This window comes from Mandrillus leucophaeus, unplaced genomic scaffold (assembly GCF_000951045.1).
Source record: "Mandrillus leucophaeus isolate KB7577 unplaced genomic scaffold, Mleu.le_1.0 Scaffold690, whole genome shotgun sequence".
NCBI classification, from domain to species: domain Eukaryota; kingdom Metazoa; phylum Chordata; class Mammalia; order Primates; family Cercopithecidae; genus Mandrillus; species Mandrillus leucophaeus.
Window position 1 is genome coordinate 128,006 of NW_012107475.1, and position 24,693 is coordinate 152,698.

The following is a 24,693-nucleotide window of genomic DNA, read 5'->3' on the forward strand; positions in this document are numbered from 1 at the left end:
TCTCTGGGACACCTAAGTGGGTACAGTTGATCTACAGGAATCATAGTAGACACTGAATTTTCAGTTCTTGAGATGAGGTAATGTCTTAGGCATTAAAAAAAATTATTCTCAGTGGAGCTCAGCACAGTGCCTTGGAGATAGAGTATTCTGTAAATATGTGTTAAATGATGAATTTACAAACACAAGAAATCAAGATACCAATTAAGTATAGTCTTTTGAGTGGACTATAGCTACATCTAAACTAATTGCTAAAATGGCAAATGGAAAAATCTGATGCTACCCCTGCTAGGGTGATGTCATAAAGGAATTGTAACTGTACGGAGTGTAGCGCTGTTCCTAACTCTAGGTGAGGTAGGAGGCATTTTGTAGAATGAACTAAATTATTGGTGTAGAGAGCTGTCAACAAAAAATTGGGGGCAGTAAAGAAAATCTTGTTAATTTCTCTATTTTGCTTTGGGCTGATTCCGTAGAGCTCTGTGAAGAGAATGGATAATTAATGTCTGCCATTCTGACAAGTAATCCAAGTAAATTCTGAATCAGGTATTTCTTTAAAATTTGACAACTTTTAGGGCATAATTATACAATCTTGATTTACTCAGTAAACTTTTAAGTATTTGTTATAGCTATTATCAACTGTATCAGTGTTCCACAGGGACTATGGTTTGGTAGAAAGGACTCAGGGCTGGTTTGTAGCTGCTTTTTAGGTGTAGGTCTCTAGACACACAATGAACTGTGTTAAAAATAATTTGGTTTAATTGTGGCTCATTTTTCTCACCTTTAACACTTGATAGTCTCTAAAGTATCTTTCAGATTCAAGGTTCCATGAGCCTGTGACATTATAACCCACAAAAGCAGTAATTTCTGGGACATAATACAAGAGTCTAGGTTTCTGACAATTTGGTATGATAACAAGTGCCTTCAAACTACTGGCCATATTTAAGATACATTTTACTAATTCTGAAACATTTGGTCTTTGTTCAGGAGAAACTATTTCCATTAAGAGAATATAAAATCCCTTATAGAAAATCTTAAAAGTAGAAGCTACAAGCCAGAGGTAAATTAATATACAAGCAATTCTTACTCATTCACTTTTATTAATTGATGTTCAAAGTTTAAATGAGGCACCTACAATTGAATAAGAATAGAATAAGGATACAATTATTATTTGACTGAGTGACAAATACCCAACTATCACTATTAACTTCATTTGAAAGTAAACCTGTATACATATCATGGCCAAACATATAAAACACATAAAGAGTCTGTATCAAGCCACCTCTGTAAATCTGCATATAAATATGCTTATGCATAGAAAGGCTATATAAAGGGACAAAGATAAATCTATTAGTCACCCTTTTTATTTTCTACTTTGATTAAACTAAAGCTCCTTATGACTCTTAGTAAATAAAATTTAAAATAATTCACTGACCAATTGTTTGAGGACTATTGGGAATGCTACTAGAAAAAGGTCTGTGGTTTAAAACTGAGTCTTTAAAATCATAATTTTTTCTGTATTAAAAAAGACAATGAAAGTAAACAATTGCTTTTCAATTGTCACATAATAAGATATTTCTGACCCATTGTGCTGGGTCTTCAGAAGTCAGTATTATTCACTGAGTCTGAGCTGTTGCACCTTAGAAAAGTGAGAATGAAGACCTCTGAAATTGTGGCCATGACACAGCTTCTCATTGACGTTTTACAGGAGCATCCAGCTGCTTATGTAGGTCTCTAGACCTCAGCTATGGAAATAAAATGTTTCAGATGCTACCTGTCTCAGTGTGTAGTTCTCATGTTGTTTACGGAGCCATTCATCCAGATATGCATTTAGATACTATCCAGTTCTGAAATTGTGCCTAAAAATTCTAGAGTAAAATAAATAGGGTTAAAAATCACGTCTGGGTTGATTCAAATACAAGTTTATCCAAACACAATTAGATATAAAAATGGAGATCAGATATAAAAATGGTTAAGTCTTTTTCTAAAAAGGGCTGATTGAAAATTGGTTTCCGATGTTTATGGAGTAAACAAATTTAATGTATTTAGATGAAGAAGGTGGGTTTACAGACTTTATCCACAAACAAAATAACGATATTTGTCTTAGTGTAGAACCCAGGCATTAAATGCATTGTTTGCTTGCCTAACTATATGTAAGTCTAAAGAGGAAAATATAGATATAATGAATACCTATGAAAATTTAAGGGCTAATTACTTTTTGTACCTTAGAACAAACATGTATACTGTAACCTAAAGGGAATGTTTCTTGGTTTTTTTGTTTGTTTTTTGAGATGAAGTCTCACTCTGTTGCCCAAGCTGGAGTGCAGTGGCATGATCTTGGCTCACTGTAACCTCCACCTCTGGGTTCAAGCGATTCTCCTGCCTCAGCCTCCTGAGTAGCTGGGACTACAGGCACGCACCACCATGCTCGGTTAATTTTTTTGTATTTTTAGTAGATACAGGATCTCACTATGTTGGCCAGACTGGTCTTGAACTCCCGACCTTGTGATCCACCCGCCTCCACCTCCCGAAGTGCTAGGATTACAGGCATGAGCCACTGAGCCCGGCCAGGAATGTTTCTTAATGAAGCTTAAAGTCCAGAAGTAAAGAATTATTATTAAAGTGCAGATACCAGTTTCTACAGTTTGCAGGTGTGAGAACAAAGGTAATCCAAAAGGATGCTTAAACATCAACTCGTTTCTATCAGACTTTAGTTCTCCCCTTGCAGGGCTATAGGAGAAAGCAAAAGAAACTCCAAGTTACTGAGTTCTCCAGTATAATAAGTAAAGGTTGCCAAGATGGTGCAGTAGAAAAGAAACAGGCAGAACTGAACATTATTAGCCTGGCTCTTAGATAGCTGTTGCAGCATTAGGCCTAGCATATCTCCTTCCTGAGCCATAGTAAACAAAGGTAATAATACTTATTTCACAGGTTTGTTACATGTAATCTTACACATTGCATGTGCGCAATAAATGGTAACTGTTATTCTGAAAGGTAGGGCTTAGTTGTTGAAGGTATTAGATTGGACCATATAAAACCAACATATTTGTAGATAAAAAATAGCCAAATTTCAGACTTCACTGTGAAGTGATACCCTCCTAGGAACCTTGAGGAAACTGTTACAGTGAGGCCACAGTGTGGAGGGCAAGGTCAGATTCCTTGGTGAGTTTTGAGTCAATGGTCATGGATGGCCATTTGCATTAGTGACTAGTTTATAACATGCTGGAATAATATACGCCATCATGAAGCTTGGGTATCTTAGACTATCCCATTCCCTACCCACAATATAGATTAACATTTTACAGCTTGCTAAAGTTAGCATATTAAACTCATTGCATTTGCATGGTTACACTTCTGTTCCATGCTGCTAAGAGTCACAAGTACACAAGAAAAATGGGCATAAACATATCGGTACACCTGCCCTTTCTAATAATACCAGTAAGATAATCATGTCTAGACTCATGGTGATCCATGTACTTTCCTAAAAGTGTGATTTCAGAGTGTTTCCCATATTTTTGATTTCCTTGTCAGTCACTCTCCTTTGGATTTGAGGCAGACGTTTCTGGAAATTTCCACTCAGCAGGATGTAGAGAAAAGGGTTAATGCTGCTGCTGGCATAGCTGAGACAGATGGAGAGGTAATAACCCACATAGAAGGCCAGTGTGGGCTGTTCCATCTGTAAGTTCACCAGTTGTATCACATGATAAGGGGCAGCACTTAGGATAAAGACTGCCACTAGCACCAGCACCATCTTTGTCAACTTCATCACTCTCTGTTTTGGTACGCTGGGATTGCAACTGCAAAGGAAACATTCAGATAGACAGGGTATAAACAACCATAGAAATCATGGGGCAATGTGTTCCTAGAATCTTTTGGACAGTTCATAATGGCTTTGCAGTGAAATATGAACCTCATTATTATATTCCTACTTAGCGCATTGTGATATATTCTTTTTTATTATTGTTGAAAACTTTCCAAAGTTTCCAAAGTTGGAAGAATTTTTTGTTGTTATTTTTTTTAAAATTTTTTTGTGGGTACATAGTAGGTGTATATATTTATGGGGTAAATCAGATATTTTGATACAGGCATGCAATGTGTAATAATCACATCATGGAGAATCGGGTATCCATCCCTTCAAGCATTTATACTTTGTATTACAAACAATCCAATTACACTGTTTTAGTTATTTTTAAATGTGTAATTATTATTGACTATAGTCACCTTGTTGTGCTATTAAATGCTAGGCCTTATTCATTCTTTTGAACGATTTTAAAATACCCATTAACCTTCCTCACCCCACCTTCAGGCCCCTACTATCCTTTCAAGCCTCTGGTAACCATCTTTCTATGCTCTATGTACATGAGTACAATTGTTTTTATTTTTAGATCTCACAAATGTGTGAGAACATGTGATGCTTGTCTTTCTGTGCCTGGTTTATTTCACTTAACATAATGACTTTCAGTTCCATCCATGTTCTTGCAAATGACAGTATCTCTTTCTTTTTTATGGCTGAATAGCACTCCATTGTGTATACATACCACATTATCTTTATCTATTGATCTGTTGATGGACACTTAGGTTGATTCTAAATCTTGGTAATTTATATAGCCAAGCTTTTCAACTTGATGTGATCCCATTTGTCCATTTTTGCTTTGGTTGCCTGTGCCTGTGGAGTAAAAAATTTTTGCCCAGACCAATGTCCTGGAGATTTTCTCCAATATTTTCTGATAGTGGTTTCGTAGTTTGAGGTCTTAGATTTAAGTCTTTAATCCATTTTGATTTTTGTGTATAATGAGAAATAGGGCTCTAGTTTCATTCTTCTGCATATGGATATCCAATTTTACCAACAACCTTTATTGAAGAGGCTGTCTTTTTCCCAGTGTATATTCTTGGAACCTTTGTTAAAAATGAGTTCATCGTAGCTGTGTGAATTTGTTTCTGGGTTTTCTATTCTGTTTCACTGGTCTACGTCTCTGTTTTTATGTCAGTACCAGGCTGTTTTGCTTGCCATAGCTTTGTAGTATTATTCGAAGTAAGGTAGTGTGATTCCTCTAGTTTTATTCTTTTTGTTTAGGATATATTTGGCTATTCTGGGTCTTTTGTGGTTTCATATAAATTTTAAGATTGTTTTTTCTATTTCTGTGAAGAACATCATTGGTATTTTGATAGAGATTGCTTTGAATCTGTAGATTGCTTTGGGTAGTATGAACATTTCAACAGTACTGATTTTCCAAACACTGAATGTGGAATATCTTTCCATTTTTTGGTGTCCTCTTCAATTTCCTTCACCAATGTTTTATAGTTTTCATTACAGAGATCTTTCACTTCTTTGTTTTTAGGTACCTAATTTTATTTGTGGCTATTATAAATGGGATTACTTTTTTATTTCTTTTTCAGATTGTTGACTATTGGCATAAAGAAATGTTACTGATTTTTGTATGTTGATTTTGTATCCTGAAACTTTACTGAATTTGTTTATCAGTTCTGATCTTTTTTTTTTTTTTTTTTTTTTTTTTTTTTTTGTGGAGTCTTTAGAGTTTTCCAAATATAAAATCATGTCATCTGTAAACAAGGATAATTTGGTTTACTCCTTTCCAATTTGGATGTCCTTTATTTCTTTCTCTTGTCTGACTGCTTTAGCTAGGACCTCAGTACTATGTTGAATAACAGTGGTGAAAGTGAGCATCTTTGTCATATTCCAAATCTTAGAGGAAAGTCTTTCAGTTTTTTCCTCATTTAGTATGATACTAGCTGGGGGTCTGTCATATATGGCTTTATTATGTTGAGGTATGTTCCTTCTATACCTAGTTTTTTGAAGGTTTTTATCATAAAGAGATGTTGAATTTTATCACATACATTTTCAGCATTTGATATTTCAATTTGATATATTGAATTTAAATGATCATATGATTTTTATCCTTCATTCTGTTGATATGATGTATTACATTGATTGATTTACATATGTTGAATCATCCTGGCACCCCTGGGATAAATTCCTCTTGGTCATGATGAATGAGATTTCTAATATACTGTTGAATTTGGTTTGCTAATATTTCGTTGTGAATTTTTGCATGAATATTTATCAGAGAGATTTGCCTGTAGTTTTCTTTTTTGTTGTGTCTGTTTGATTTTGGTATCACAGTAATACTGGTGTTGTAGAATGAGTTTGGAATTATTCCATGCTCTTCCATATTTCAGGATAATTTGAGTAGAATTTGTATCAGTTCTTTAAATGTTTGGTAGGATTCAGTGAAGCCATTGGGTCCTGGGTTTTTGTTTCTTGGGAGACTTTTTATTATGGCTTTGATCTCATTACTTGTCAGTGATCTGTTCAGATTTTGGATTTCTTCCTGGTTCAATCTTGGTAGGTTATATATGTATAGGAATTTGTCCATTTCTTCTGGATTTTCCAATTTAATGGCATATAGTTGCTCATGGTAGCCTCTAATTATCCTTTGAATTTCTGCAGTATCAGTTGTAATGTCTACTTTTCCATTTCTGAATTTATTTATTTAGACTTTCTTTTTTCTCAGTTAGTCAGACTATAAGGTTTGTCAATTTTGTTTAACTTTCAAAAAAACCAGATTTTCGTTTCATTGATCTCTTGTATTGTTTTCTTCATTTTCATTTCATTCATTTTTGCTGTGATCTTTTTGTTTCTTTCCTTCTACCAATTTTGGGTTTGGTTTGCTCTTCCTTTTCTAGTTCTTTAAGGTACATTATTAGACTGTTTGACATTTTTCATCTTTTTTGATGTAGGCACTTAGAGCTATAAAATTCCCATTTAGTACTGCTTTGCTGTATCCCATAGGTTTTGGTATGTTGTGTTTCCATTATCATTTGTTTCAAGAAATTTTTCAACTGTCTTAATTTCTTCATTTACCCACTGGTGATTCAGGAGCATATTTTATAATTTCCATATGTTTGTAGAGTTTCCAAAATTCCTCTTGTTATTGATTTACAGTTTTATTCCATTGTGGTCAGAGAAGATGTCTGGTATTATTTCAATTATTTGAATTTTTAAAGACTTGTTTTGTGACCTAACATATGTTTTATCCTTGAGAATGATCCACGTGCTAAGGAAAACAATGTATATTCTGCTGTCATTGGATGAAATGTTCTGTAAATATATATTAGATCCATTTGGTCTACAGTGCACATTAAGTCCAATGTTTGCCGATTTTCTGGCTGGAAGATTTGTTCAATGCTGAAAGTAGGTTATTGAAGTCTCCAGCTACTATTATATTGGGGCCTATCTCTCTCTTTAATTCTAATAATATTCGCTTTATATATCCAGATGCTCCAGTGTTGGGTGCATATATATTTTAAATTATTATATCCTCTTGCTAAATTGACCCCTTTTTATCATTATATGGTGATCTTGTCTCTTGTTAAAGTTTTTGGATTGAAATCTATTTTGTCTGATAAGACTACTCCTGCTTTTTTTGGTTTCCATTGGTATGGTATATCTTTTTCCATTCCTTTTTTTTCAGTCTATGTCTGTCTTTATAGTTGAAGTGTGTTTCTTGAAGGCAATAGATCAACAGGTCTTGTTTTTTCACTCAGTCAGCCAGTCTTTGTCTTTTGATTAAAGAGTTTAGTCCATTTACATTCAATGTTGTTATTGATGAGTAAGGACTTACTCCTGCCATTTTAAAATTTGTTTTCTGGTTGTTTTGTGGTGTTCTCTTCCTTTTTTCTTTCCTTCCTGTCTTCCTTTAGTGAAGACGATTTTCTCGGTAATACGATTTAGTTTCTTGCTTTTTATTTTTTGTTTATCCACTGTATGTTTTCTGAGTTGAGATTGCCATAAGTCTTACAAACACTATCATATAAGCCATTATTTTAACCTGATAACAACTTAACACTGCATAAAAAAGCAAAAAGAAAACTAGTAAAAACTCTACACCTTAACTTTGTCCCCCCAATTTTTAACTTTTTATTGTTTAAATTTATATCTTATTGTATTATCTATGTCTTAAAAAGTTGTAGTTATTATTTTTGATTGGTTCATTGTTTAGTCTTTCAACTTACGGCAAGAGTGGTTTACATATCACAGTTACATTGTTTTAATATTCTATGTTTTTCTTGGTACTTACTATTACCAGTGAGTTTTGTACCTTCAAGTGATTACTTATTGCTCATTAATGTCCTTTTCTTTCTGATTGGAGTACTCCCTTTAGAATTTATTGTAAAATAGGTCTCGTGTTCATGAAGTTCCTCAGCTTTAGTTCATCTGGGAAAGTCTTTATTTCTCCTTCATGTTTGAAGGGTATTTTTGCTGGATATGCTACTCTAGGGTATACTTTTTTTTCCTTCAGTGTTTACATACGTTATGCCACTCTCTCCTGGCATGTAAGGTCCAAAGTTGGAACATTTTGAAAGACCAAATAAATAACAAAGTATTAAATTATGACTCAATGTATGAAATAACTATATCAGTCTATAGTAATACAAATAATATTGAATAAAATGAGGAGAGAAGAGCCAGACCTTCTTTACAGAATAATTCCAAATAATATGGGGATTCTTATATAGATACTCCCCTTTCAGAAGATGGAGCTTAATTCCCACCTTCCTGCTTCCCCCTTGAAGGTAAGCTATGTTTAGTAACACATTTCCAAAGAATAGAATAGTGAAAGGGATAAACAGTTTCATGGTGGAGAAACTTAGCAAACACCACCTTAACCAGGTAATCAAGGCTAGAATCAACAGTGATGTAATGTAGCCATCATGTGACCCCTGATATGCTGTGATGAGAAGAGTTGAGTTTTAAAAATAAAAACATGTAAGTACAGTTTAGTAATGATACAATATCAGACAAACCCAGATTGGGAACATTCTACAGGATACCCGGCCAGTGCTCAAGACTACGAAGGTCATGAAAAATAAGGAAAGAGTGAGAAATTCACAAATCAGAGGATACTGGGAAGACGTGATAACTAAATGCAATGTGCTATTCTGGATTGAATCTGGAATAGATTTAGGACTTTAATGGAAAAACTAGTGAAGTCCAATAAAGAATGGAATTTAGTTAACAGTAATGTACAGAAATGTTCTTTGTTTTGACAAATGTCTTAGGTAATGTAGGATGTTAACTATGGGAACTGAGTGAGGGGTAGTTGGGAAACCTCTATACTATCTCTGTATTATCTATACTATATTTTTACTATCAACTTTTTAAGAAATGCAAATTATTTTAAAATAAAACATATTTTAAAACTCATACATTTAATCATGTTATGTCATATTTAGGCATTTAATGAAAATTTCTCTGGGACATGAGGGTAACAGATGAACAAAACTTGGAAATAATTTTAAAAGCATGGGAGCTAAAAATCATTTGATTCCCCTGCAGTTTATCAGAGTAGGCCCTATCATTCCTCCAATTTCTTGCATTTTGACGTGTATGAGATTTGTTTCATAAGATCCTCTTTAGCATTTCTGAGAAAAATGTCAGGAGCAAAATGATCTGATTTGGAGAACTGTTTTAAAAAGGCTCAAGCATTCTCTCCAGCTGTTGGTATCTTTAATATTCCATATGATTTCACTTTAACCTTCTCACCAACTCAGCTCCCTGGGATACATTTATAAGCTATGTTTTTTTCTGTAACTGTGGCTACTTCCTTTTTCTTCCCAAATGGACCATACTTTACAAGTGTAAGACTTTCAAAGAATTCCAAGTAACTAGGTGGTAAAAAAAAAAAGTTGTGAGCCAACAGACTACTTACAAACCTTTGGTTCAAGGGTTTGCCACAATTTTTGAGGAATGGTGGTTAAATTGTTCACATTTTTTTAAACAAAAAATTTGTAAAATTCGTAAATTTGTAGTGTGCAGGGAAACCCAGCAAACTTGCCTTTCCAAGAGAAACACAAAAATATATTTACAATATAATGTTTAATGAATGTAAGTGTGTTTTTACCCAACAGGTTATATAATTACCGACTTCTTTATTTGAACAAGTAGATTGTGGAATACACAATTGCAAGGTGAAAATAATTTAGATTTATTTATGCAGTTTTAGAGACAAGTATCTTCACAGGTCCTTCTCAAGTTTATTGACTTTAGGTTAAGTCTTTGGTTTTATTTGCTCCTAAATAATCTTTTAATATTAATAAAACCCATCTTTTAAAATTCAAATATTAATGAGACTTTTCTCCTCTAAATTAAAAAAAATTGAAACACAAAAATTAAAAGGTTGCACATAACATTTAAGATATTTACATATGCATGCAACTCTGCAAAATGTGCAATGAAAACAGTTAAATAACTGTAAATAACAAAAATAAAATTATTCTTTAAATAGAATCTTGAGTTCTGTATGCATTTTAATGAAACCATTACATCAGTGATTTTTAACATTTGTCACTGAGAGATTCTTAAGCAGTTCATTTAGTACATGTCTTATTTTCCGAAAGTTCTTTCTATAGACATATATCAATGTCGACATGTCTAAGTGTGGTATGTTTCAAGTCACTGTTGCCTAAGTTTCTATTGTAGATGTCTTAGACTATCTAAACTGTTCTTTTAACAAATAAAGCAAAATATGGCAAACACTTACCATCTGGCATCCTTATTCTGTTGATACATCTCCCAAGTATAGCATAAAATTAAAATATAGCACACCAAAATCAAGGGTAGAGGGAAAAAGAAAGTTGTTATTGTCAAATAAAGTGTATACCTGTAAAATGAGAGAGAGGGGAGAGAGAAGAGAGAGAACAACACCATTACATTAATTGGATTAGGAATTGGCTTTTGCAGTTTCCGAGGCATGATTCTTTCATTTTTCAGGGTCCAGGATAAAAGTCCTTGTGGATCTTTGGTTGCTTTATTGTAGAGAAGCCCTGATCTTCATTGTTCACCAATAACAATGCTTGTCTTTTCTCTAGCCAAACCCAACTGTACTGAGTGCAGTATAGGTGAGGCTACCTATCACCAATCTTCAGTGTTTAACAATGACAGGCAACAGTACGTAACGTTTATTATATAGTAGGCACTGTTCTAAGCATTTTTTATATCTTTACCCACTGAATCTGTGAAACCCCATGAGTATGATGCCATTAGTGCCCTTACATTGTAGAAGAAGAAACTGAGGCACAGAGGGGTTAAGTGGCTTGCCCAAGACTACCCAAGCAGTAACTGAAAGAGGTAAAATTTGAACCCAGGATAGCCAATGCTGGTGGGAGAAGTAATGAATAAACAATCTTATCTATGTTTCTTTTAAACAATTTTCGCTGATGCATAATAGATGTACATCGTTTCAGGGTATATGTGATAGTTTAATACATTCATATAATTTGTAAAAATCAAATCAGAGTACTCGGGATTTATCTATCATCTTAACTATTTGACTTTTTAAAAATGCTAGAAACATTAAAATTATTCTCTTCTAGCTATTTTGAAATGTACAATAGGATATTTTAAACTATAGTCATCCTACTGATTCATCAAACACTAGGTCTTAATTCTTCTAGTAAAGTGTATCTTTGTATCCACTTAATCAACTTCTCTTCCTTACCCACTTCCTCTACCTTTCCTGGGGTAACCACCGATCTACTATCTTTATGAGATTCACTTTTTTAGCTCCCACATATAAGTGAGAACATGTGATATTTGTCTTTCTGTACTTGGCTCGTTTCACTTAACATAATAGCCTTCAGTTCTATTCATGCTGCTAAAAATGACAGGATTTCATTGTTTTTTATGGATGAATGCTATTCTATTGTGTATATATACCACATTTTCTTTATCCATTCACCTATTGATAGGCATTTAGATTAATTATATATTTTGGTTATTATGAACAGTACAGCAATAAACATGGTAGTACAGATATATCTTTGATATATTAATATAGTTTCTTTTGGATATAAACCCAGAACTGGAATTGTTGGATCATATGGTAGTTCTACTTTTAGTTTTTCAAGGAGCCTTTATAGTGGCTCTAATAATATATATTCCCATCAACAATGTACGAATGTTCCCCTTTGTTCACATCCTTGTCAGCATCCATTATTGCCTGCCTTTTTGGTAAAAGCCACTTTAATTGGGGTGAGATGATACCTCCTTGTGGTTTTGATTTGCATTTCTCTGATGATTAGTGATAGCACTTTTTGTTTACCCATTGGCCATTTGTATGTCTTATTTTGAGAAATATCTGTTTGGATTTGTGCCCATTTTTTACATTGGATTATTTGGGGTTTTTTGCTATTGAGTTGTTTGAGCTCCTTATATATTCTGGCTATTAATCGCTTGTCAGATGCATGGTTTGCAAATATTTTCTTCCATTCTATGGGTTGTCTCTTCACTTTGTTGTTTTCTTTGCTGTGCAGAAGCTTTTTAGTTTGAGGTAATCCTATTTGCCCACTTTTGCTTAGGTTACCTGTGCTTTTGAGGTCTTACACAAAAAGTCTTTGCCCAGACCAATGTCCTGGAGCATTTCCTATGTTTTCTTCTTATAGTTTTCATAGGTTCAAGTCTTAGATTTAAGTATTTAATTCATTTTGATTTGATTTTTGTGTATGGTGAGAGGTAGGGGTCTATTTTCATTCTTCTGCATATAGTGTTCCAGTTTTCCCAGCACCATTTATTGAAGAGACTGTCCTTTCTCCATTGTATATGCTTGGCTCTTTTGTTGAAGATGAGTTGGCTATAAATGTGTGGATTTGTATCTGGGTACTCCACTCTGTTCCATTGGTCAATGTGTCTTTTTATGCCAGTACTAGGCTGCTTTAGTTACTATAGCTTTCTAGTAAATTTTGAAGTCAGGTAGCATGATGCCTCTAGCTTTGTTCTTTTACCTCAGGATTGCTTTAGCTATTCAGGGTCTTTTGTGGTTCCACATAAATTTTAGAATTTTTTTTCTGTTTCTGTGAAAACTGTTATTGGTATTTTGAGAGAGATTGCATTGAATCCCGTACATTGCTTTGGCTAGTAGTGTCATTTTAACAATATTAATTTTTCCAATTAATGAGCATGGAATATCCTTTTTTTGCATCCTATTTCTTTCACCAGGTATCTAGGTATGTGTGTATTTTTTTTTAATCAGGGTTTTATAGCTTTCCTTGTATAGATATATTACTTCTTTTGTTGAATTGAATACTAGGTATTTTATATTCTTGGTAGCTATTTTGAAGGCAATTGCATTTTTGATTTCTTTGTCAGATTGTTCATTACTGCATATATAAATGCTATTGATTTTTATACATTCATTTTGTATCCTGCAACTTTACTGAATTCATTTATCAGCTCTAATAGTTTTTTGGTGGAGTCTTTAGGTTTTTCTAAACATAATATCATGCCATCTGTGAACAAGGCTATTTGACTTTTTCCTTTCCAATTTGAATGCCCTTCATTTCTTTCTCTTGCCTAATTGCTCTGGCTAGGATTTCTGATATTATGTTGAATAAAAGTGGTGAAGGTGGGTATCCTTGTCTTGTTCCAGATCTTAGAGAAAAGGCCTTCAATTCTTCCCCATTCAGTGCAAAATTAGCTGTAGGTATGTCATGTATGCCTTTTGTTATTTTGAGGTATATTCCTTTTATAACCAGTTTGATGAGGGTTTTATCAGAAAGGGATGCTGAATTTTATTGAATGATCTTTTGGCATTTATTGAAATAGTCATATGGTTTTTGTTCTTGGTGCTGTAAATGTGATGTATCAACTTTATTGATTTGCATATGTTGAACCATCCTCACATTCCTTGGATGAGTCCTACTTGCTCATGATATATGATCTTTTTAAAGTGTTGTTGTATTCTGTTTGCTAATATTTTATTGAGGATTTTTGCCTCTATGTTCATCAGTAATATTGGTCTGTAGTTTTCTTTTTGTGTGTGTCTCTGGTTGGTTTTGGTATCAGAGTAATGCTGGCTTTGTAGAATGAGTTTGGAAGTATTCCTTCCTCTTCATTTTTTTTTTTGAATTTTGAAGAGAATTGATATTAATTATGTAAATGTTTGGTAGAATTCAGCAGTGAAGCCATCAGGTCCTGGACTTTTCCTTGGTGAAAGACTCTTTTTCAGCGTCAGTCTCCTTATTTGCTGTTGGTTTGTTGAGGTTGTTTATTTCTTCATAGTTCAATCTTGGCAGGCTGTATGTGTCCAGGAATTTATTTATTTCCTCTATATTTCCCAGTTTGTTGGCATTTAGTGATGCATTACAGTTTCTAATGACTCTTTGTATTTCTGAGGTTTCAGTTGTTATGTTTCCATTTTTGTTTCTGATTTTGTTTATTTGGATCTTCTCTCTGTTTTTCTCAGTCTAGCTGAAGGTTTGCTGGTTTTGCATATCTTTTTGAAAAGCCAACTTTTCATTTTGTTGATCATCTGTAGTTTTTTAAGTCTAATTTTATTTATTTCTGCTCTAATCTTCATTACCTCTTTCCTGCTACTAATTTTGGGTTTGGTTTGTACTTGCCTTTCTAATTCTTTGAGGTACGTTCGTGGGTTGTTTATTTTTAAAGTCTTTCTACTTTTTTGATATCGGCATTAATTGCTATAAAATTCCTTGTTAGTATTGCTTCTGCTATATCCCATAGATTTTGGTATGCTGTAGTTCAACTTTCATTTGTTTCAAAAATGTTTAAATTTCCTTCTTGATATCTTCATTGACTGATAATTCAGGAGCATGTTGTTTAATTTACATATATTTATGTAGTTTCCAAGGTTTCTCTTGTTATTGAGTTCTAGTTTTAGTTCACTGTGGTCAAAGACACTTGCTATAACTTCTACTTTTTAAAATTTGATCAGGTGTGTCTTGTGGCCTGATAGGATTATTCTGGGGAATGTTCTATATGCTGTTGAAAAGAATTTGCATTCTGCAACAGTTGGGTGAAATGTTCTGTAAATGTCAGGCCTATTAGGTCTAGCGTGTAGTTTAATTCTGCCGTTTCTTTGTTGATTTTCTGTCTGGATGATCTGTCAATTACAGAGAATGGTGTGTTAAAGTTTCTTACTATTATTGCATTGCAGCCCCTCTCTCCCTTCAGATCTATTAGTGTTTGCTCTATATATTTGGGAGCCCCAATGTTGGGTGCAGAGATACTTAAAATTGTTATATCCTTTTGCTGAATTGACCCCTTTATCATTATATAGTGACCTTCTTTGTCTTCTTTTACAGTCATTGATTTGTAGTGTATTTTATCTAAATATAGCTACTCTTGCTATTTTTGATCTCCAGTTGTATGGAATGCCTTTTCCCATCCCTTCACTCTCAGGCTATGTGTGTCTTTAGAGGTGAAGTGGGTTTCTTGCAGGCTGCATAGAGTTGAGTCTTGTTTCTTTATCAAGCCACTCACTGCATTTTAATTGGAAAATTGAGACTATTTACATTCAGTATTATTATTGATAAGTAAAGACTTACTACTGCCATCTTGTTGCTTGTTTTCTGGTTCTGCAACTTTTCTCTTCCTTTCTTCTTTTCTTACCATCTTCCTTTGTGGAAAAGTGATTTTCTTCGGTGGAATGTCTTAGTTCATTACTTTTTATTTTTAAAATCTGTTATGGATTTTTGCAATGTGGTTACAATGATGTTGACGAAAAACATATATATTACAAGTTATTCCAAAGAGATGATTATTTATCTTACATCAAAGAAAATAATAGAAACAAAGAAACAAGTGGAAAAAACTACACTTTAACTCCATTCCCCTACATTTTAACTTTTAGTTGTCTCAATTTACATATTTTCATATTATCTGTCTCTTAACAGGTTGCTACAGCTGTTACCATTTTTGATAGATTTGTCTTTGGGCTTCATGCTATAATTATGAGGGGATTATGTACCAAAATTACAGTATTAGAGCATTCTGGGCTTGTTAATGTATTTAATTTTATCCAGGGGTTTCATACCTTCAAATGTTTTCTTTTTGCACATTAGTGTTTTTTTTTTCCTTCCAACAGAAGAACTCCCTTTAGCATTTCTTGTAAGACAGATCTGACGGTGGTAAATTCCTTCAGCTTCTGCCTGTCTGGGAAACACTTTATGTCTTCTTCACAGTCAAAGGATAGATGCAATATCTTGGATGGCAGGTTTTTTTGTTTTTGTTTTAGTTTTTTTTCTTTAGCAGTTTGAAAATGTCATTTTACTCCCTCTTGGCCTATATGGTTTCTAGTAAGAAGTCCATATCCAGATGAATTAGAGCTCCTTTACACGTTATTTGCTTCTTTTCTTTTACTGATTTTAGAGTTCTATCTTTGTCTTTGACTTTTGAAAGTTTATTATCTGCCTTGGGGTGGAGTCTTATTTGGGTTGATTTTGTTTGATGTTCTCTGATCTTCCCATATCTGGATATTTACATCTTTCTCAATTTTGGGGAAATTTTCTGTTATTATTTCTTTGAATAAGCTTTCTACTTCTTGCTCTTGCTCAACTCCCTCTTGAACACTGATAAGTCTTAGATTTTGTCTTTTGAAATAATTTTTTCTATATCTTGTATACAGTCTTCATTTCTTTTCATTCCTTTTTTTTTTTCTGATTGTGTATTTTCAAATAACCTGTCTTTGAGCTCACTAATTCTTTCCTTTGTTTGACCCATTCTGCTGTTGAGAATTTTTAGTAACTTTTTCAGTTCAGCAAACGTATTTCTCAATTCCAAGATTTCTTTTTTAATTTTTAAATTATTTTCATCTCTTTGTTAAATTTCTCTGATATATTTCTGAATTGCTTTACTGTGTTATCTTGGAGATCACTGAGTTTCCTAAAAACTACTATTTTGAATTATCGGCCAGAGAGCTCACCTACTGCTGTCTCATTAGGGTCAGTTACTGGTTCCCTGCTTTGTCTATTTGGAGAGATCATGGTTTGCTGTTTGCTGTTGCTTCTTGTGGATGTACAACTATGTCTTTGCATTGAGGATTTGCTATTTATTCCAGTCTTCTCTGTCTGACTTGTTTTGGTTTTTATTGCATATATTTTCTTAGAGAGTCTTTATCGCTAGATTGTTGTCTCCTTTTGGCTCTAGGTTGCGCCTTAAGCCCAGATTTGCTTTCGCTCTAGTAACCCATCAGTCACTGGCTGTCCTGAATGGGGGAGCTCCCAAAGGAGATATCCCAGATGTGTGGGAAGCCTGGCTAGGGGTTTGTCCAGGGGACCTGCTGAATGTACCTCCTGCAGTGTAGTGGTATTGAATAGCCACTCTGATTTAGTGTCTCCTTTGGCTGAGCTACAGAGTAACTGTCCCACCTCCCTACTTTGTCTCTGCCTGTTCTCAGGGATATTTCTCCCTTCCAGCACTTGTGATACTTTCCATAGGTTAAGGCAGAGACAAGTATTTTGTCAGGGAACCCAAGGTGGTGGGAAAGCTGGTTGTCTACCTTGATCGTGTTTTCTTCAGTGTAGAAACTGAGTTGGGGGGAAATTTTTCATGTGTTTGGTGTCAAGCAGAATGGGGGAGAAGGGTGTCATGGATGTGGAAATCTGATTCTATTACAGTCGGCTTGGAGGCTTTTTCATATTTTTTTTCACTTCTCTGAAGCCTGAGGAACCGTCTCATCCTCATATTTGAGTTCTGGAGTTCTGGGATATTGCTAATGCTAACCTTGGTGCTGTATATTTGTTTTTGATTTTCTGAGGGCTCAGGGGGGCATTCAGTCAGCTTGCTTCTATGCTGCCATTTTGGAACTGGAAGTCCAGTCCTATCTATGTTGCGCTATTATGTTCTAAATGTTTGTGTTCCCTCAAAATTGCTATGTTGAAAACCTAACCCCCGATATAATGGTATGAGGAAGTGGGGTCCTTGGGAAGTAATTAAGTCATGAGAGTGGAGCCTTCATGAATGGGAATAGTGTCCTTATAAGAAGAGACACAAGAGAGCTTGCTTCCTGTCTCTCTCTTTTGCCACATAAGGATAGAATGAAAAGTTGGCAGACTGCAACCTGGAAGAGGGCTGTCATCAGAACTTGATCATGCTGGCACTTTCATCTTGGATTTCCAGCTTCTAGAACTGTGAAAAATAAATTTCTATTGTTTACAAGCCACCTAGTCTATAGTACTTTTTTATACTAAACTGAACAAAACATGCATGTATATGAATTTTATTTTTTACTGGATTAGTGGATTTGCAGGTCCTTTACTGCCATCCTTCTTTGGCTGTGTCCACATAATGCAGAAATGACTCATCTATTTGACAAGTTATAGAGTTGGAGAAAGGGATCTGCCGGACTGACTTGAGACAGCATATGTAAAAATATCTAACACAGTTATTGGCCATTGGTAGTTGCTCAAAGAATTTAATCATGAACTCCAATTCTATGTTCAAATTTCACATTGAAGACTTTTAATTTCCTTTTAAATTAAAATGCATAAAATGGCTATGGTAGTTGCATTAGTTTCCTAGGACTGCTGTAAGAAATTAGCACAAACTGGATAGCTTAAAACAATAGAAATTTATTCGCTCACAGCTCTGAAATCTAGGCATCTGAAATCAAAGTGCTGGCAAGTTTGGTTCTTTAGAAACTCTGAAGGAGAATCTGCTCTATGCCCCCTCCTACCCTCTCTGCTGGTTTCTGGCAATCCTTGGTGTTCCTTAGCTTACAGATACATCACTCCAATCTCTGCCTCTGTCTTCACATGTCTCTTTTCTGTGTGTCTCTGCATTTCTTAAAATCTGCTTCTCCTTATCAGGACAATAGTCATTGGGCCCACCTTAATCCAGCAAGACCTTAATTTAGCTTGATTACATCTGAAAAAACCCTATTTCCAAATAAGGTCACATTCACAGGTATGGCAGGGGGGAGCTGGTGTAGGACTTGAACATATCTTTATAGGGGACACAATTTAAGCAAACTGCAATTGCATACTGATGAGGTTTGAGTTTGAGTGACTCTGGAAATTCCTTACCTCTCTTGATTGCTGCATTCCCACTGCATCTGGCTGCTATGAATCTTTAAAATCCTATTTAAATATATTTGTGTCCACTGAGGTTACATGATTGAATTCAAAATCTTTTTCTAAAGGTTACCCTCTCCTTAAAAATCAAACTATCACCTTGATTGCATGTGTGGAGAGACCTAAGTGGAGATACTGGTGAGAAGAGGATCCACAAGGATACTCTTTGAAGCTGCTCACATGTTGACAAGGAGAATGAAGTAATTCACAACTTAATTCAACTCATTTTTCTTAAGTTTTAACAACTTACCAGAGTACATCGTCAGGGGATGTCAAATCAAAAGCACAACTCTCGACACCGTCTTTAAATTTGATGACCTTCGAGTAGATCCAGACAGGCAATGCCAGGATAAAGGAAGCTGCCCAAACGCCCAAATTGATTCGGATGGTCTTGTACCTTGTTCTCCAACTTGTCAGTCGAAATGGTTGGACGAGGGCAAAGTACCTGCAAAAGCAGTCAGGAAGAGTTTTGGAACAATCAATGAAAACATTGAGCTCCAAGGATGAAAGTTCATGACGAGAGTAAATTATTAGCATTATTGTCCTCTCTGAAGCACACCTCTATCAGGGTAAAAGAAAGTTATATTTTTTAAGAGCTGCCTGGTATCTGCAGAGAAAACAATTCTTGACCCTGCAAGTCTGAATAATCCACTCACTGAAATAGCTGTTCCTTCTATGAACACACTGATAATGGCAAAATTCTTCAGTGCACTCTTTACAAAGGCGCTTTTCCTGTAAATGAGACTCTGGAAAACTTTGTCCCTGAATATGGATTTCCTCCAGGAAGAAATGACCCTTTTCCCAGCAAGATTTACTGACACAGAGGCAGGAAGGAGGAAAATGCGGGGCTAAGAGAATCTCTCAGCAGAAAGGGATTCAGGAACATAGAACAAACATTTTGCCCCGATGGCTTTATACTAAAGTCACCACGCTCATGGAGTTTCAGCTCACAGAAGTCACAGTGAGGATGAACAAGTGTGACTAGTATAGACAATGCAAATTCCTTAAGGAACTTAAGCTAGGAGCCAGAGGGAAGAAATGGGCTAATTTCATGGGGAAGCATTTTTCTTTATTTTTTTTCTTTTCATTTTACAGCCAGGAAAAAAGCGGTAATCATTAATCAAACTTGAAATTCTGACATATCTAATATATTTAGTCCTTCAGCAAATCCAAAGAATTTTTCAGAGCAAAATGAAAACTGAAGAATGAGAAACAAGAGCTCAGATTCAGAAGGAAGGCCTATTTGAAAAAGCACAGCTTTGCTGGGGGCTAGCGGGTGGTAGAGGATAGTATCAGCAGAAATTAAACAAATGTAAAAATGGTTTTTATGGTCACTTAAATTTCTCCAAGTTTTTGTAAAGCTACTTAATGAAGACTCACAAAAATAAAAAAATTTCCTCTTCTTTTGCCCTTTCAATTTTGCACCAGAAGCAGGACATTTGTATTCAGTTAAGGGGCCTTTGGTTGCAGAGAGTGGTTTCTGGCCAGGGTTCCTCAGCTACCCATCCTCTGCACACTGCACACATGCATTCCCTGTGGCTAAGGAGAGAAGGGCCTCTTTTCTCCCTGCTGGGGAAGTGGATGCCGTAGTGACTGCATAGCAGCCCAGCCATCAGTTTTACTGGAATTATAGGATGATGAAGTCATGGGATCAAGCAATTAAGGAATCTTCTCTGATAGCATCCCTCCCCAGCTGAAAACCTTTCAATGGTTTTCTATAAATTCTCAGAATTCCTCCCATATTCCACAGGTCTTTTTTTCCCACCTGGTTCTGCCTGCTGCTCAAGCTGGAGCCTGTGCCAGTCTCTCCCTTGACTTCCTCAAGCTCTTCCCCTTTCAAGGTCAGGTATATGCTGTGCTACCTGCCTGGCAGGATCTGCTTCTGCTTCTTCCTGCTCTTCCTTCAAGACCCTATTTAACTGTCTCCCTCTTAGGGAAGACTTGTTTGACCACCCATTCTATACAAGGGACCATGACTGTAAAAGAATATTATAAGGAGACTCTATTTTTCCTTCCTAGTGTGTTATCACTATGTGGAAATAAACATTTACTTGTGGGACTCTTCACTTAATGTCTGTCTATGTCACTAGAATGAAAGCCCCACGAGGGCAGGAGCCTTGACTATTAGTTTAAGGCCACTGTATCCCCTGTGTCCAACAATCTCTGGCATATGGTTCATGCTCAATAAATATTTTTTGAATAAATGAATGAATAAATTGCAAATTTTGGCTCCTACTTACTGACTCCTAATGTTTTAGAGAATTTATTTATAAAAGTAACCACTAATGAAAGTCTAGGTAGCTTTCATTTGAAAGCAAACATTTTTGACATTTTGGGTGTTTATATATTGTTTTTGTATGGCTATGGAGGTAGGAGCCGACTACTAGATATTCTACACACTTGCAGTTATCACTAATTAGGGAAAGCAAAATGAGTTATTGGAAACACTTGAAATGTATGATCCATTAAATTGGCAATTAAAATGATTTAAATATGTAAACACTAAGGCATACTGATGGCACCGACATTTAGTTATGATCTTACAAAGCAAGCCTCATTTCTCTCTTACAAAATTGCAGATTTTGTTAAACTTTAATGATTTTAGTAGAGTTAGAATTACAAGAAATGTGAGGAAGGTAATGGTTCAGTTTTATAGCCTCTTCATTTGTTTCTTACCACCTGATTTTCCAGAGCGAGGGGAAGGAAAGGGCAGATGTCTTAAATGTGAAATGAAATTTTAGCATACTATGTCAATTGGATTAAAACCAAACCAAACAAAAGACTACAAGACACACACGCATGCATGTGTGTACACATATACATACAGAGAAAAATCTGTCAATATTAAAAAACATTCACAGTTTGTCTGTTCCAAGGCAGAAAATGCCCATTCACTTCATTTACAGTAAAAGATTTACAGGAGTATACCCCTCTTTTTTTTTTTTTTTTTTCCAAAAAAAGGCAATATTCTCCTGCATCCAAGGCACAGTGTATAAAGAAGCTCGTATTATCCCCAAGAATGGGATTACTAGTGGTATGGTCTATACCTTAGGTTGCTTTTCCATAGTGAGCCTGGCCTGTTCAAGGCCCTCTTCCTGGTATTGGAACCCTGACATGTTTATGGGGCTTTTCTCATGACACAGTCACAGTGGCTGGCATCAGCTGAGCTAACTAGACCTATGCAGTATATTGATTTAAAAATGTGCGAATTATAAGTTGAGAAGGAAAGTCTATGTTTTGAAAATTCTCTTGCAAAAAAAAAAGTATATTTAAGATTTTACCATTATTATTCATTTTTGTCAGAGTGAATGATTTATATGAACCTTGTCATTCTTTTTTTGTTCATCTAAAGAATGGCTCATCACTTCCAAACCCAAGAGTCCCATTTGGAAGGGTGAAAGAGGCAGGGTTCAGGAAGATTTCTGGATGGACCCGGGGAAATTTAACATACCCTTCAAGACATTCATTCATCCATTCATCAATATTTTTTTAGCACCTGAGTGCCAGGCAGTGTTACACACACATTTATGATATATTGATGGACAAAGACCTGCCTTTGGGGAATTTACATCTGAGGTGCAAGGGAACTAGACAATAAATCACACACACATGCGCACACACACACACACACACGTGATTTATGTAATATATTTGAATCAAAGGAAAAAGACAGTAGATCAGAGAAAGGAGGATTAAATGTGTTGGGCTGGGGTTGGGTTGGGAAGAAGGCAGATGGAGATTTTAAGTGGGTTGTTCTGAAAGACAGAGTAACACTGTTGGAAGTACTATGGTTGTCTTTAGGCCCTGTTTCTGTTTGAGGTGAGCTGTTAGGACCTGGTGTGGACATTCTGGCATCTGGATAATGCAGGGCACATCCTAGCTTGCATGCTTCCTAGACAGGCCAGAGATTGCACATCCTAGCTTGCATGCTTCCTAGACAGGCCAGAGATTGAAGCAGTTACAACTACCTGCCATCTCTAGAGTCAGATGATTTGGGTCTGAACTGGATTCTACCACTTATCGGCTCAATAAGTACTCACTATCACCATCATCTCCTCAAATAACATTAGCTTACATGGATGGTGAAAGGGGATATGGCACATTCCAGGACATAGTGGAATACATTTCTAATAATATAAAATGACAGCATTTGTATTAACCAATCACAATAATGTTTGTGAAAGATGATCTTCTTGGCACTGGGAAATTGCGTCATAGTCATATAAGAACCTCTATTTACTCCACTGATTCCTTAGAGCTATGAGGCAATAACAAATGTATGAGACAGTGGACATATCAGAAATAGCCTTGGACAGAGACTAAGGAAACCTACTTTAATTCTTGGCTCTGCTGCTAATTCTCTATGTGCTTCTAGCAGATCTCCTCACCTCTTTGGGCCTCAGCTTCCTTACTGTGAAATTGATGGGGGGAATTCATTCTGGTTTCTAATATTTCACGGTTTTGTGATTTTTTTTCATGCAGTGAATTGCAAATAAAACTGAGTTGAAAAGAATGATTAGAAAAAAGAAGATTTTTGTGTTTTATGTTTTCCATTAAAAATAGACCTCTGTGAAAGTTGAACAAAATATTCTTAAGTAATCAATCCTACAATGAAACAAGCAAAGGAAGAAAAGCTTTGCTGTTATAAACCAAAACTGATGCTGGAATTGGAATGAGCTTGGGGAAGCGCAGGCACCTCTGAATTATATTAAGATATTTCAAAGTCCTTCACTTACCTGTCCACACTCATTACAGTCATGATGGCACTACAGGCAAATTGGTTACAAGTATCCAGGGATGTGATGATGGTGCAGAGAGGCCCCCCAAATACCCACTCTCCCCCTCGGGCCCACTGGTGAATAAGAAAAGGCATTCCAACGATGTGGACCAAATCAGCCACAGCCAGGTTGCAGATATAGATGTCAGGGACTGTTTTTTTTCTGGACCTGAAAGAGATAGAGGAAACTGAGGTTTGACATTGAATGTATACAGACTATTCAATATATGCTACCTGATACAATTTTTAATTGCCATAATGCATTTTAAAATGTTAAAGGAAACCTACACAAATGCATAGAGGAAATGCCTAGTCTTGTGTATATTTAAGCATTTTGAACTATTTGATAACTTACTGTGGTGGTTTAAAAATATGTCCACAAAATCTTTGATATTCCTTTCAATAGGTGTAGCCTAATTCCCTCTCTCTCTTTTTTTTTCAATTCCCTCTCTTTGAGTGTTGACCTTATTAACTTGCTTCTAACAATGAGAATATGGCAGAAGTCACAGTGTATGACTTTGAAATTGGGTCACAAAGTTATTGTAGGGTTTTCTCTTTGCTCTCTATTGGATTGCTCTCCCTGGTGGAAGCCTGTTGCCATCTTGTGAGGATACTCAAGCATCACTATGGAGAGGTCCACGTTGAGAGGAGCTGAAGCTCCAGTCAACAACCAGTCAGCACCAGCTTTCGAGGTATGGGAATGAGCTACCTTGGAAGTAGATCCTCCAGCTGCAGCGAAGCCTTCAGATGACTGTAACCCTGGAAGACAGCTTGATGGCAACTTTATGACAGCTCATGAGCCAGAACCAACCAGCTAAGCTGCTGCTGAATCCATGACCACTGGACACACATGAGACAGTAAACGTTTATTGTTTCAATCCGGTATGTTTGGGGTAATTTTTCAATGCAGCAACAAGTTATACCAACTTTAAATACACTCAGACAAAAGATTTAGTCTTTACTCATTCCTAGTATTTAAAACAGCTGAAGACTGAAAATAAATGATTTCTGTTGTCTAATGCTTTTTTTTTTTT

At 35.5% G+C, this 24,693-nt stretch overlaps 1 protein-coding gene across 1 annotated transcript in view; it reads right to left on the reverse strand.

The window, feature by feature from the left end:
* Positions 1-3,307: 3,307 nt before the first annotated feature.
* The window catches only part of MCHR2 (melanin-concentrating hormone receptor 2), a 73,866-nt gene continuing 52,480 nt past the window's right edge, over positions 3,308-24,693 (reverse strand). The window contains exons 3-6 of the mRNA XM_012002614.1: positions 23,619-23,828; positions 19,133-19,327; positions 10,557-10,676; positions 3,308-3,791 (exon numbers count right to left, since the gene is read on the reverse strand). Of these exons, the coding sequence (XP_011858004.1) occupies positions 3,476-3,791; positions 10,557-10,676; positions 19,133-19,327; positions 23,619-23,828 (841 nt within the window). The 3' untranslated portion in view covers positions 3,308-3,475. The remainder of the gene's footprint in view (positions 3,792-10,556; positions 10,677-19,132; positions 19,328-23,618; positions 23,829-24,693) is intronic.